Here is a 14073-nt window from a genome sequence, read left to right on the forward strand (position 1 = left end):
GGTGGTTTGAACCTGCAACTTCTGTTTCCCAGCGAAGTGCTCTAGAGACAGGCCAGGCAGTACTCAAGATGCTTTCCAGCCCTCTTGAAGCTGGCCCACTGGGCAACCGGGGGGGGGGATATGTGGGGCCAGGAGGAGAAGAGTTAGCCAGAGGGACTGCAACCTGGTGATATGGGTGCTGCGCTGTGTTCGGGCCCCAACTGTCTGACTCCTGTTGAGCCATTTGATCCAATTAATATTAAATGGAAGGTGCAGTGGGCCAGGTTCAGGGGGGCTAGATGGAGGGTCCTCATAGCCAGGTGGTTGAACACTTTCCCCAGGAAATGGGGGAGACAGGTTCAAACCCCCTATAGGGGAGGGGTAGACCAGGTCTTGTATTGACTTGGCAGGTGCCCTAGCCAGCAGGCTATTGGGCTGAATGGTCCCCCCCACCTTTGCTTCCAGTAAGTTACGTGGGCAGGATGATCCTTTTTCCAAACTGTATGCAAATGTCATTTAAGTGCGTAAAAGTGAAATAAGGTGCGACTTCTTTTGACTTTATGCTCTGAAGACCCATTAAACAGACTCTTCTAAAATGTTACTGTGCAAAAATGGAGTCAGACCTCATGGCAGAGGTGATATCTTTTATTAGACCAACTAGGTTTTTGCAAAAAAATGCTCGATGTGCAAGCTTTCGGGCACACTCGCCCTTCTTCAGGTATAGGAGAATGCAAAGATTGTAAAATTTCTCCTAGGTGGAAATGAAAATTCATATTTCACAGGAGAGCTGAAGGTGTTGTGAGATCTCCTGGCTGGAAAAGTTCATGTTGTGCCAGTTAGGCTCAGATAATAGTTAGAGCAGTCTGTTTACCTCGAAGTTGCCCAGCGGCAAGCAGGATGTTGAATTATGCTTCCTTCTGGTTATGTTGTTTCACATTTCACAGGAGGACGAGTTGATGGAATGCTCTTCTGGTGATAAAAGATATCACCTCTACCACAAGTTCTGATTCCTTTTGCTTGTAGACCAATGTGGCTACAACCTGAAACATGGAAGATAATGAATTTGGCTGTTTTTTAAATGAAAACTTCATAATTTTACACGAAGGGAGCAAAATTCAACACCTGGAAACCTGAAAGTTGACACCCTTGCTCCTGCCTTTTGTTTTCGAGCTGAATTTGCATGTTCCCATAACACAGGGCTGCGTCAACACAAGAGAAATTCCTTGCCCAGGAAGGCATTCCATCACCTTGTCCTCCTGTGAAATGTGAAACAGCATAACCAGAAGGAAGCATAATTCAACATCCTGCTTGCCATCAGACAACTTCGAGGTAAACAGACTGTCTAACTTTTATCTCAGCCTAATTGGCACAAAATGAACGTTTCCAACCAGGGGATTTTACAACACCTTTAGCTCTCCTGTGAAATATGAATTTTATCTCCACCTAGGAGAAATGGTACAATCTTTGCATTCTCCTATGTGTGCCTGACAGCTTGCAAATAAATATATACATATTTTTTTGCAAATATCATGTTGGTCCAATAAAAGATATCACCTCTGCCACAAGTTCTGATTCTTTTTGCCTATAGACCAATATGGCAACGACGTATAGCCCTGAAACTGTGCGTAAATGTAATTTTGTTTGGCTTCTTTTGTTTTAGGTTTACTATGAGTTTCAACAGGCATAACTTGAAATATGATGTATTGCCCAAAAAGCCAAAAAGTGTGGCAAAGGATTGCTTAGAATGGATCAAAAAGCATCATCCATGTAAGTACTGAAGCATTCTTGCAGCTTGGTGGGCTCATTCGCATTGATATCAGTTGGAATTCTTGTTTAAGGCAATGGGAGATATTATAAGGTCATAAAGCACTTTATTCTCCTGCACCTTTCTTAGGATACAGAGAAGAGCAACGTGGGAGGCAAAATAATGGAATTGATTGATTTTTTTAGGATTTGGGATTGATTGGTAGGACATATTAAAGTACTTTTTCCTTCTGGGATTTGAAAAGCAAGAAGCGAATGGAAGGGATGCTTCTGTTAAAAAATATTCAGACAAAAATATCTTCTATTGGCAGAGTTGCCTTTCCTTTGTAAACAGATACTGCATTTATTATTTTTAGCAACCTCTTCATAATGCAAAGCTGGCATGACTTAGGAAATGGAAAACTCAACATCGCAGCACAAACTTGCTTTGTATTTGCAGATGACTCTGGAATAGTTTATTGCCTTTCACGGCACGAATGTGATTCAACAGCTAGAATTCTAAAGGACGGTGGTCTTGCTGCACTTGCCTATCATGCTGGCCTCCGGGATGCTGAAAGAGATCTTGTACAAAAAAAATGGATTAATCAGGAAGGCTGTCAGGTAAAAGCAAACGAGAAAGTTCATGGAGCTTCCACAGGATATGCTGGAATACTTGTGCATAAAAAAAAAAAAGTAAAATGAGAAATTCGGTATACAACTTTTACAAATGTATGTGTAAAATTAAATAATTTTTAAGGACAGAGTTAGAAGAAAGGGCAGATGCTAATGTCAGCATTGTTTCACATGGAACATTTTGAAGCTCTGGTAATAACATTTGTAGGAAGAAAGTAAAATATTTATACGTGCAAAGGCCTTGAGCCTTGCAATACTGCTGTGAGGTAGGAAGTAATTCTAGAGATGGAGGAAATGAGACAGAAAGCAGTAATTTGCCCAAAATCACAGCCAGTGCATGTGAGAGTAGGACTAGAACTCTGATCTGCTCTCAGACGCCAGACTCTTTCTTCTTTCTGAAGAAGTAACTGATGTTTATAAAGATTAGTTTTTTATTCTTCTCGAAGTGCACCAGAATTAATTTTACATTTTGTACTATAACATATTGCATCAATAACTTGCGTAGTTCTGAGTGTATAATAGAATCACAGAGAAGTAGGGCTGGAAGGGATCTCTAAAGGTCATTTAGTCCAACTAATCATCCCTATCCAAACCGTCCAATACAATCTGTAATCTAAACTCTGTGTAAGACTACCATTGACCCTGATACAACACAGACCTAGCACCTGAACCTGCCACAGGTAAAGCAGGGGACCTATGACAGCCAGCACCTTGCTTCTCTGGACCGTTGTCAGTGGGCGCATCTACACGAGACGCTCACTGCGCAGTAGGGTGCTGGGCAAAAACCATGCTATTAGGCTACTGCGCAGTGTCACTAAAAACTTGTGTGCTGGTGCTACTGCCCAGTACCGTGAGTTACTGTGCATTCGTTAACCAAGTACTATACTTAATGCACCGTAACTGTGGCGCATTAATGTAGACGCACCCACTATATACTCACAGAGATCCCAGGTAGAGGCTGTGCCCCGTGCTGCAGAGGAAGACAACTCTCCCCCAGTCCATACCAATTTGACCATGGGGTAAAATTCCTTCCTGATCCCAAATACAGTGTCAGTCCGACCCTGAGCAGAGGGGCAAGACCCTCTAGCTAGGAACCTCTGGGTTTGGTCCCAGCAGGAGCATTGGCACAGCCCAGTCAAAGTCCCCAGCTTTGGGCTGCAGCCAATGCAGTGCCTTTGAGGAAGGCTTAAAACCCCCTGACACATGTAGCAGAAAGGGAGGGGAGCAACCAGCAAAGCCCAGAAGCCTGAGAAATCCCCATAGTAGAACATGGGCATCGGTACGCCTAGATCATTCCCGACCAGTGGCTATCCAACCTCTTCTTGAACACCTCCAGGGATGGAAAGTCCACAGCTTCTCTATGCAGTCTTTTCCACTGCTATTATAATGTACGACTTTTTTTAAATTCTAGGTCATATGTGCAACAATTGCTTTTGGCATGGGAATTGATAAACCAGATGTACGCTATGTGATCCATGCATCTCTCCCTAAATCAGTTGAAGGCTACTATCAAGAATCTGGCAGAGCTGGACGAGATGGTGAAACTTCTCACTGTCTGCTTTTTTATAGTTACAGTGACGTAAATAGGCTGAGAAGGCTAATATTAAGTAAGCAACAACTCTTCATATCACCATAGGGTGACAATAAAATAAGCTTTTGTTCTGTTCTGATTTATAGGGTGGGCTGCCCTTTGAAAATGTTCACCATGCCATATACTGTCCTGCATCAGTATGGTTTCAAGGTTCCTCCAGCTTGCTTTTATGGTCTGTCCTAATTCTAAGGGATTCTAACATTAGTTTTTATTAAAACGCAAAATCAGTTTTCCTTATTCTAAATTCCCAAGCCCTTCCTATTAATGGGGTAAATCATTAAAACACTTTTGTGGCTTTCTTTTTCTCTTTTCTGTTCTTAAAATCTCGAAGTTTAAGTCAGTCTTGATGGACTTAACACTTTTTTTATTTAGATAAATAATCTTATCTAACTATGGCTGCTTGAGGACTGCAGCATAGTAATATACAGAAAGAGTGAAGATGTGTAACTAATTCTGTTTCAGTGGAAAGAGATGGGAACAGTCATACAAAACAGACCCACTTTAACAACCTTTACAGTATGGTTCATTACTGTGAGAATGTAGTTGAATGTCGAAGAATTCAGCTTTTAGCCTATTTTGGAGAAACCAGTTTTAATCCTAACTTCTGTAAAGAACATCCAGAAGCAACTTGTGACAACTGCTCGAGAGAAAAGGTAAAAATTGCAGTTTCTATAAATGAGAGTTCTTAAACTTGCTTTGTGTTTACGTACCGTAGGAAGACTTCTTAATATTGCAGTCTTGAAGGCACAGAGAAATGCTGAACTGCACCTTATGTGTCCTCTGGTATGGGGTGTTTTGATCAGCAACTTGTGTACTCAAGAAACTTTTGGCAGGGGCGGGGCTGATCAGATGCAAGGATGCTCCCCAACGCTCTCCTTGCAGCCAGGAATAGATGGCACAGGCTCTGCTGGCGTGGTAGCACACAACAGAGGACTTCACCATGGGTCAATCCTCCAGCTGCCACAGAAGATGAAGTTTAAGGCAGCTTTGTGCTGCCGGGTGGCACAAAGAACTGATTTATTTGGAATGAGAGCAAGAGATTTTTTTCCTCCCTGCAAAATGTGAGGTTCTTTTAACAAACCTGCTGTTACATTTTACTGGAGTTGTAGAGCAGGGGTGTCAAAGATATCACTTGGAGACCAGATCTGGTCCACAGTACCTGCCTGCGGGTCTCAGACTATCCCCACATGCAGCATAGAGAACTGATGTGGCATGCAGTGCACGCAGCCAGGGTTGCAGCCAGTACGTGTGCTGCACACAGCACCTGCACCTGATTAGTCTCTCACACCATGGAGCATGTACCCTGGACTGGTCCTTGCACTGCCTGCAGCGTGCATGCTGCTCCAGCCCCATGCTCCATGTGAAATGCATGCCAGACCGGCTCCATGCATGGCATGCAGTATGCAGAGCTGGTCTGGGGCACATGCTGCATATCGCACCTGCACAATTATGGTCTTGCATGTTGGATCTGGCCTCAGGTCGATCTGAGGGCCCAGTCCAGCCTGTGGACCTAGCCCTGTGACCCTCATCTGTCCCACAAGACTAGATGATTTTGATACCCTTGGTTTAGAGGACTTCAGACACTAATGCCCATGATGTCCTGTTGAGGTTAATAATTAGTTTGTTCCTATTTTGCAGATAGGGAAACTTAGACAGAAGTATTGCTTCTCAGTTGGGTGCTCAGAGCACTTTCTCAGCTTTAAACCAGGGGTGTTGTTGTGTTTTAATCATTATTCAGCATCAACAAAAACAAAGCCGTAGCTTGCTCTCCATGTTTTTTAGTTGAGGCATTTACCACTCATTAATTTTAAGAGCTGTGTATTTACTTCTGGGATCTTTTAAAAATAACTGATTTCAATTAACAAAGTACCTAAATTGTATTCCTTCTAGTTTGAGTGTATAGTTTATTAAATAGATTGCATTCATTTTGTGGAACTGTAAAAAGCTGTAAAATCTTATCCGTTTTGCATTTTCAAAGGATCGTTAAGTAATCCAAAATTCCCATGGTGATGCTGTAACATTACAAACATAGTAAATAAGCAATAACTGCTTTTGTGCGTAGATCAAAATGAACTCTGCGTTGAAAGAACCCACTAATGAAAAACAAAGTTGTCAGTAGTGAGTTGGAATTCGTTGCAGTGGAAATAAACATATTTTTTTTTAATTAAATCTATCCTCACAGGATTATAAATCCAGAAATGTGACAGATGATGTGAAAAGTATTGTAAGATTTGTTCAGGAGCACTGTGGACAGGGAGGAGGAGGAAGAAGAAGTGCAGGAAACAGAGGTTCTGGGAGGTATACACTGAACATGATGACTGACATTTTCTTGGGTAAGTTCTGTTCTTTGAACAACCGCTCAGTGTTTATTGAGGGTCAGATCCCAGCTATATTTCTAAGGCCTGGGCAGTAGCTTCACATGAAATAAAGAAACAAAACTATCCTTCCCCTAAGCCAAGGCCCCTGGCAGACATTCAGTGAAAGGTGCCATGGGATCTGGTGTGTGATCCCAAGTCATGCTTTCTATTGTGCTGCATGTGCATGGCAGGAGGCTCCATATCACTGGTGCAGGAGAAGCTCAGGGTCATAATCCCAGGCTCCCCCTGGACTGTTAAGTAGCAAGCCAGTCAACTGATCCCCGCTCCCACCCTTGGGGACTGCATTGGAGTCGGGGGCTCCGATACACCCCCAAGGCTGGGAGCCCCAATCAGCTGATGCCTTTCCACACGTGCAGTTTGAGATGAGGGGAACCAGCCACTAAAGGCACCTCTACATGAGCACCAGAGCTGCTCCAATTCCAGCACATCGGAGCAGGCTATTAATTGAGTCTGCCGGGGTATGGCAGTTGCCATGCTCCAGCAGCCTCCTATCTCATGTATCCGCATCCCCGTGCTTAAAAATAATGGTAAAGGCGCATGAACTAAAGCTCATTGAATGAGCTGTAGTCCAAGCGCCCCCACCACCATTTCTAAGTATGGGGATGTTGATCTAGGAAATGCAGTGGCGCTTTAATCAGAGCAGCCCTTGGAGCTGTTCTTATTAAAGCACTGCCCTCATCCCCAGTTCCAGAGCCCAGGTAAAAGTGCCCAAAGCTGTTTTATATTTTGGGTAATTGTGGCTTTATTCTGTGTTTTATTGCACCATTAACTATTGATGTGTGGCCAGGTTACTATTAAAGACTTGATTAACTGGTTAATCACATTTTAAGTGTAATGTCTGCCAGGGGCCCAAGTGACACATACTCAGGAACAAATAAAGCTACCTTTTTAACATGATTATATCAGGTAGATATATGTCTGTGTATAGTGTGATATGACAACTAAATTGAAGTTCTTGTGCATCACACTCTTTATGTGAGCAGACTGGGAAATGGCTTCATAAGCTGCCACATTTTTGTGCTGTACTGATTTATTCTGGCAAATCAATTCTGTTACTTTTACTGCACAGGTGTGAAAAGCGCAAAGATTCAGACTGGCATATTTGGGAAGGGAGCTGCCTACTCAAGACATAATGCTGAACGGCTCTTTAGAAAGCTGGTGCTGGACAAGATCCTGGATGAAGATTTGTATATCACTGCGAATGACCAAGCAGTATCATACGTAATTGTAGGAGAGCGAGCACAGGCTGTACTAAATGGGTGTCTAGAGGTGCGTACCAAATATATCTATTTCGTGGAATCTGAGTGCTTGTTTCTATATTAAAGTGACACTGATGTTGCTTTTTTCTATTTAAAAAAATAAGTGATGTCAGGAATTCAGAGTGTGAACAACAGCGTAGTTTAGAAATGAAGCACTTATCAACAAACTTCAGTGTGAAGGTGGGTTATGTTCTGGCAGATGCGGGGCTTAGCGTGGCCTAAAAACAAGACACGGGAGGCAACAACCTGCAAGAGGAGAAGTTGAATTGAGAGAGAAGCCTGTCTGCCTGGACTCTGGGAAAGAGGTTAAAGGAAGGAGTAACGATCTGTGAGCGAGTGAGTGAGTGTTTTAGGGTAGGCAGGGGAAAGGTTGAGTTTTGGCTATCCCCTTGTTAGCCCTAGCCCTTTTTGTCACCCTCGTCTTTTGCAGCCAGTGTTGAGCTCTGGTGAAAGCTGCAGTTCAGGGGGTTGCAGAGCCTGCTTTATGGCCTGTTGATACCACAACTCCACACCAGGTAACGTGTAGGTCAGGGGAAACCCTTCAAGCACCCAGGCCTCAGCATTAGCTCACACAAAACTAGCTTTGCTTTTGATAGTGGTTTGGATGGGGTTTTGTTTCTGTTTCACACCCCCAGCCCCTTGTAGGAAAGGGCTGCAGTATTTAACAGGTTAGAGCTAAGAGTGTGGATCCCTGGTGAAAGTCTGAAAATGTGAGAAAAGGTTGTTCTAGCTCACACAACAGATCATCCAGAGCAGGGGTGTCAAACTCATTGGAGTTGGTGGGCTGGATCCAGGCTTTGGTGCTTCTGGTCGTGGCTACCAGAGCCACTGTGCCCACATATGAGGGTTAATGTAACTCTGTGGGTGCTGGCTCCACCAAGGCAGAGCAAGAAGCCTTGTGGGCCATATCTAAAACTAGGTCATATGGACCATGAAGTCCTGCAGGCCAGATGTTTGACGCCCCTAATCTTGAGTTTCATAGATGTTAGGGGCTGGAAGGGACCTGACAGATCATCAGGTCCAGCCCCCCTCCACTTGGGCAGGAAAGACTGCTGGGGCCAGATGACCCCAGCAAGATGGTTTCTTATTGTTGGGACATTAATAAAATGTTGAGGGTAAACAATTTCATGTTCCTTCCTCCAGTTATTCCTGTCTTGTTTAATAAAGGCAGGTGTCTGCTATTCAGCAGCTCAGTTGTTTCCTTAATGGTTGTTGTGATACGAATAACTTGTTAGTACATTAACTCTTTTCATTTTAACAGGTGCAGTTTCATGAAACGGAGTCTGCCAGCAGTCTCCGAAAGCAAAGGGCTTCAGTGGCAAAAATGTCAGAACGGGAAGAAATGGTTAAGAAATGCCTTGTGGAGCTTACGGATATGTGCAAAACTCTTGGGAAAATCTTTGATGTCCATTACTTCAATATTTTTAACACTTCTACTCTCAAGAGAATAGCAGGTAGGTTTTACTTTTCGTTCTTTGGAACTTCCATGTGGAAAAGACAATTATATCATAGTCTTTTCCAGTAGAAATTAGAGAAACATCATTTCTGTCCTGAGCTAGCCAGGCTGTTTCTGTAAATCATGGATTAATCTTGCCCTTTGTGGGAATCACTGGTACAGCAAAACTCTTGATCCTGTGTTATATGAATCCTTCCAGTTCAGAACAGGACTCCTCTCTGGATTGGCCCTCACACTTACAGAATCATAAATTCATAGAGCACGAGGTCTGGGAGGGAGCTCAGGAGGTCCCATGTAGTCCAGCTTCCTGCCCAAAGCAGGACCAGCCCCATCTACATCATCCCAGCCAGCCCTTTGTTGAGCTGGGCCTTAAAAACCTCCAAGGATGGAGAGTCCACAACCTCTAGGTAACCTGTCCCCGTGCTTCACCACCCACCTAGCGAGAGTTTTTCCTAATATCCAACCTCAACCTTCCTTGCTGCAGCTGGAGCCCATTGCTCCTTGTCCTGTAGTTGCCCTCACTGAGAACAGCCCAGCTTCATCCTCTTTGCAGCCCCCCTGCAGGGAGGTGAAGGCTGCTATTCAATCCCCCTCGGTCTTCTCTTCTGCAGACTAAATCAGCCCAGTTCCCTCAGCCTCTCCTCACAAGTCATGTCCCCCAGCCCCTGACTTGGGACCAATAGTATGAGGACAGTCTAAATACCAGCCTTCTAGTGCTTGTTTTATACTAGTCATCTTGGGGTGCTCGTCTGCTGGGAGGCATGCCCGTATCTACTTGTGTGGATGAATTTCCTGTGTACTACTTGCTCTGTGATGATGTTCTGTCCTGATTTCTCTCCAAATCTCTTCCTAAAATCATGCCCACCAGGGCATAATAATGTCTTTTTGCACATTAACCTTTGAAAACTCTTCAAAAAGGACTTCAGAGACTTTTCTTTGGGTTCAGTGTGTAGCTGGTTTAGTATGTGGATGCTAGCTCCTAGTTCTGATATCCATCTTCTGATACAGTTTCCAAAAATATGTTTGCGAGAACTGGTTGTCTAATTTATTCCGGTCTCTGTTTAATTTGAATTTTAAAGGTACAATTGTTCCTTAATTAAAAAAAAAATGTACGCACAAAATCTTTGTCTAATCCAGTTTCTTTACATTTGCATCCAGAAACTTTGTCTTCTGATACGGAGGTTTTGCTTCAGATTGATGGTGTTACAGAGGACAAACTGGAGAAGTATGGTGCTGAAATAATTAAAGTCATGCAGAAGTACTCTGATTGGACATTGCCAGGTATAGTATCCTTCGTATCTAAATGTGTGGGGGCTTGTTTTTTTAATGATTAAAATCTTCCACATATGGACTTACATAAACAGACAACCATGTTTAAGTCATACAGATTTATGGCCTACTCGGACATAAGATGGAAGAGAAAGCTCCATGGATTTACAGAGCACATAGAGGTGCTTAACCAGTCTAGGCTAGGAAGTTGAAAATTCATTCTAACTTAAAAACCTGGGCTTCAGATTGGCACTGAGTAAGGAAAAAAGAATGCTACTTTTCTGAGAATAAAGAGGAGGCTAAGGGTTCGGTGCTTTGCACTGCATTTTTCTATTCACGTCAGCTGTCTATGGGGTAGAATTGCAGTATGTACAAATACTGCAACAACTGATAGATAGCAGCTACCTTGTGCACTCCATGGTATCTGACATCTAGTCCAGTTCTCCACTGGTTTGTACTATACTCGCACGCAAATAACGTCCAAAAATGTAGATGCAAAATGCTGCTGAATCAAAATGGTAACGTTTCACTCTGAGCTCACCCAGATATGATTAACCACACAAAATGCACGACAGATTCTAGCACCATGCGACTAGTACATTAAGTGACTTCTTCTGAGCCTCGTGCTGTAGCTCGCCTCAGAATGACAAAATCTAAATCTTGCAGAGGTCAGCTACTGAATGCTGCAGGCTTGCAGTTGTAAGTGTATTTTTAGTTCCACTAGAGGAAGCTGTGGGTCCTCAACTAGCAGAAGCAGTGAAGTAACTGCCGCAGCTGCTGTGAGTGCATGCCTGGCAAAGAGTGGGGATGAGGAAGTTCCCGTGGAATAAAAGGCTGGCTGCGTGATTTATCATTTTGGTATTTATGATGCCGCATTGTGTGGCATTTATCCCAATCAGTGTTGGTTGGGAGTGGGCTCTTAGTCACGTTGCTGAGGTTTTCAGCTAAGGGTGGTATTAAACATGGATTCTTTAACTTGGGTGGTGCTAAAACTTTGCCACAAGCATGGTGGACTGTGGCTATCCATCCCTGCTTGGCTGATGAGGGAAGGGTCTAGCAGTAGCACAGAGCCAGCAGTGAGGCTTGTGTACCGCATCGTTGCCAGCACGATGTAGAAAAGGACCTCGTTGGAGGAAAAAGGGGTTGGATGTTACTTCTGCACGTTCTGCTGATCTGGAGCTGCACTTAGGCTGTTCTCCGACAGGAACGAGGGGCCCTAAGAAGGGTTCTGAGGCAGGCGCTGAGCATCACTCTCATGAAGGCAGTGCAGAGTTTTCAGCCACTTTGCACAAAATGTCATTGCGTGCTGGTAATATTTTAGCCCAATGTTATGAGCTTTTTGTGTTAGCCAATATAATTCAGTTGTGTTGTTTTTATACCCCATGTCCATTCGTAGAAGAAGATTATGCAACTGCAGGCAAAGGGCCTGGGAGTGCAGGAATGCTCGAGAGCGATGAGGAGTCGGAGGGAACGGGCACAACTTCAAGCTATTTTAACAACAAGACAAACAAAGGAAAGAGGAGGAAAAGGTTTCCACCCTTCAAACAAGCCAAGAAGAAAAAAACAAGTCAGGGTGGTGGTCAGCAGTCTTATTCAAAGGGGTATGTTGTTTTGTTGCTGTTTGCAACGTTTCTGAAATGAACCCAAAGTCAATAGGAATGTGGGTGGGGAGAGCAGCATGAAAAGCTTGGATTTGGAAGTCTGAATGTGTTTCTTCACGAGGCAAGGATGTTTTGGGGGTGATATCTTTTATTGAACCCACTGCATGGTTGGACTTGTTACTTGCTTGATCACTTATTACTGTACAGTGGTGCTGCGCACGCTGCAGAAGCTGGCTAACCCCAGTGGCTCCAAAAATGAACGATTCTTATACAGGTGTGAGGAGCGCCTCTCACTTCGATGTTTGTGCAGGGTTTGGAGGGCAGAACGCAAAGCAACTGAGCTTGAGTCACAGTAGTCTCCTTGCTCTTAAAGAATCCAGGGAAGGATGTGTTTTAAGTGGAAAACAGTTGGAAGGGGTTTGAAGTAAGACGTTTCTCGCCTTACTTCCTAGTGTACTCTCTGTACACAAGTGCCATTTTGGTCAAGTTAAGGAGGTGGCAGGCTTAGCAGCCACCCATCCCGTAGAATGACAGCAAACTGAAAGAGCCAAGGACTGAAAAGATGACAAAAATAATCACATAAGAAATATTTTCAGATAAGGAAAAAATGTTCTAAATATGCTTCCATGCTTTCTCTCTGGAATCTGCCTCCTGCTCAGCTGCTTGATTTTTGGAGGGGGCAGAAAGGCAGGCTTCCCAAACTCTGTATGGGTCCCCATACAGAGGGTTCATAGCTCTATTGGGTCCCCATACAGCGGGTTCATAGCTCTACTTTGGTCATACCACATGGGGCAGAAATTGGGCCAGGCTCTTCTCCATCTGGCTGTAATCGCAGCATGTGGGCCCAGCAGTCTGCTAGTCCTCAGCCCTCTCCCCTGGTTTCACCACATGAGACCAGAGCCTGTCCAGCTCCTGGGAATACAGAGATCCTGGGTAAGCCAGGCTCTGCTCCAGCCTCCAGGACTGAAACCTCCATCTTCCCTTTCAGATGAACCTTTTTTGCTGTTAACATAGCTACTGCTGTAGCGTCAGCCATAGTAGTCTGGCCAGGGTTTATAGTTCAGACCAGGGTTTATAGTTCAGACCTGGATGATGTGTGACAAGGGGGAAAGGTTGTAGATTTTAATAATAATAGTAGTAGTAATAATAATAACAGTAGTAGTAATATTATTCTTACTTTTTCCCCTTAAAAAGAAACTAGAAAAATAAATCCAGTGTCTAAAAAGACAGTGCCACGTAGGCCAGTTGCCTAGGATGAATTTGGTAAGTGAGCTATAGGTTTGACACTTCTGTTCTAAATGAAACGTAGGGGTTGATGTTGGCTGGTATCATGCTGATGTACTAAACCGGGTTTTCTCTCTCTCTAAATTCCTAGGGGTGGCAGCAAATATAAAAAGACATTCAACTCCAAAGCCTCAGCTGCACCTAGTTACAGCTCATCAACATACGGGGCGACAGCAGTGCCAGGACTCAGTCGGAAACTGGGGATCATGGCACCACCGAAGCCTCAAAATAGACAGTTCCTTAAACCGTCATATTCATTATTATAACTACTAGAATGAAACTGTATATAACTCCCTCTCTGTGTGGTCCGCCTGTCTTTTACTAGCTGTTATCTGGTTTTGAAACTATTTAATGTCTGCATATATCTGTACATTTATTTTTTCTTTTCAAATCCCAAAGGTAATGTTTAAATAAATGTTTTTAATGACCTGTATTCATTCAGAACTTTTACACTGTATTTTTTTTCCCTTAATATTGATGGCGTAGGAGAGCCTGCTTGTTTGAGCAGGAATAGAAGCCCGAGTGCTTTCGTGGGATTAATTATTGCAAAGCGGCCCTGATTCTGTGACGGCTACGTTTGGAGCGTGCTTTTCTGGCCACCGGCTCAAACCCCCTTGCTAGAAACGGTGCTTGGAGTCCGGAATCGTGTTGGTCTGAGACAAAGAAATGCAAAAATGTAGATATCTGTTATTACACCCACTGGGAAATCACAAAAAAATTATCTTGTTCAGGCTGCCTCGTAGGCTTTCACGGCCAGGGCACTGCTCAGGTGTGAACCTCCGAAATACAGGAGCGTGTCTTTTCATCCTGAAGACTGGAGGACGGGCAGGACCACGTGCTGCTTCAGTCACTCCTCCACTCCCCGCTGTAACCGATTGGC

The 14073-nt window shown here is 43.9% G+C and overlaps 1 protein-coding gene across 2 annotated transcripts in view; it reads left to right on the forward strand.

Moving 5' to 3' along the window:
• The window catches only part of BLM (BLM RecQ like helicase), a 31867-nt gene extending 18241 nt beyond the window's left edge, over positions 1-13626 (forward strand). For both annotated transcript variants that reach the window (XM_014601154.3, XM_014601155.3), the window contains exons 13-22: positions 1640-1746; positions 2183-2343; positions 3767-3962; positions 4409-4599; positions 6129-6279; positions 7394-7593; positions 8845-9037; positions 10198-10320; positions 11705-11909; positions 13285-13626. In XM_014601154.3, the coding sequence (XP_014456640.2) occupies positions 1640-1746; positions 2183-2343; positions 3767-3962; positions 4409-4599; positions 6129-6279; positions 7394-7593; positions 8845-9037; positions 10198-10320; positions 11705-11909; positions 13285-13459 (1702 nt within the window). In that variant the 3' untranslated portion in view covers positions 13460-13626. The remainder of the gene's footprint in view (positions 1-1639; positions 1747-2182; positions 2344-3766; positions 3963-4408; positions 4600-6128; positions 6280-7393; positions 7594-8844; positions 9038-10197; positions 10321-11704; positions 11910-13284) is intronic.
• Positions 13627-14073: the final 447 nt, after the last annotated feature.

The sequence above is a fragment of the Alligator mississippiensis genome, chromosome 11 (genome assembly GCF_030867095.1).
Source record: "Alligator mississippiensis isolate rAllMis1 chromosome 11, rAllMis1, whole genome shotgun sequence".
NCBI lineage: Eukaryota > Metazoa > Chordata > Crocodylia > Alligatoridae > Alligator > Alligator mississippiensis.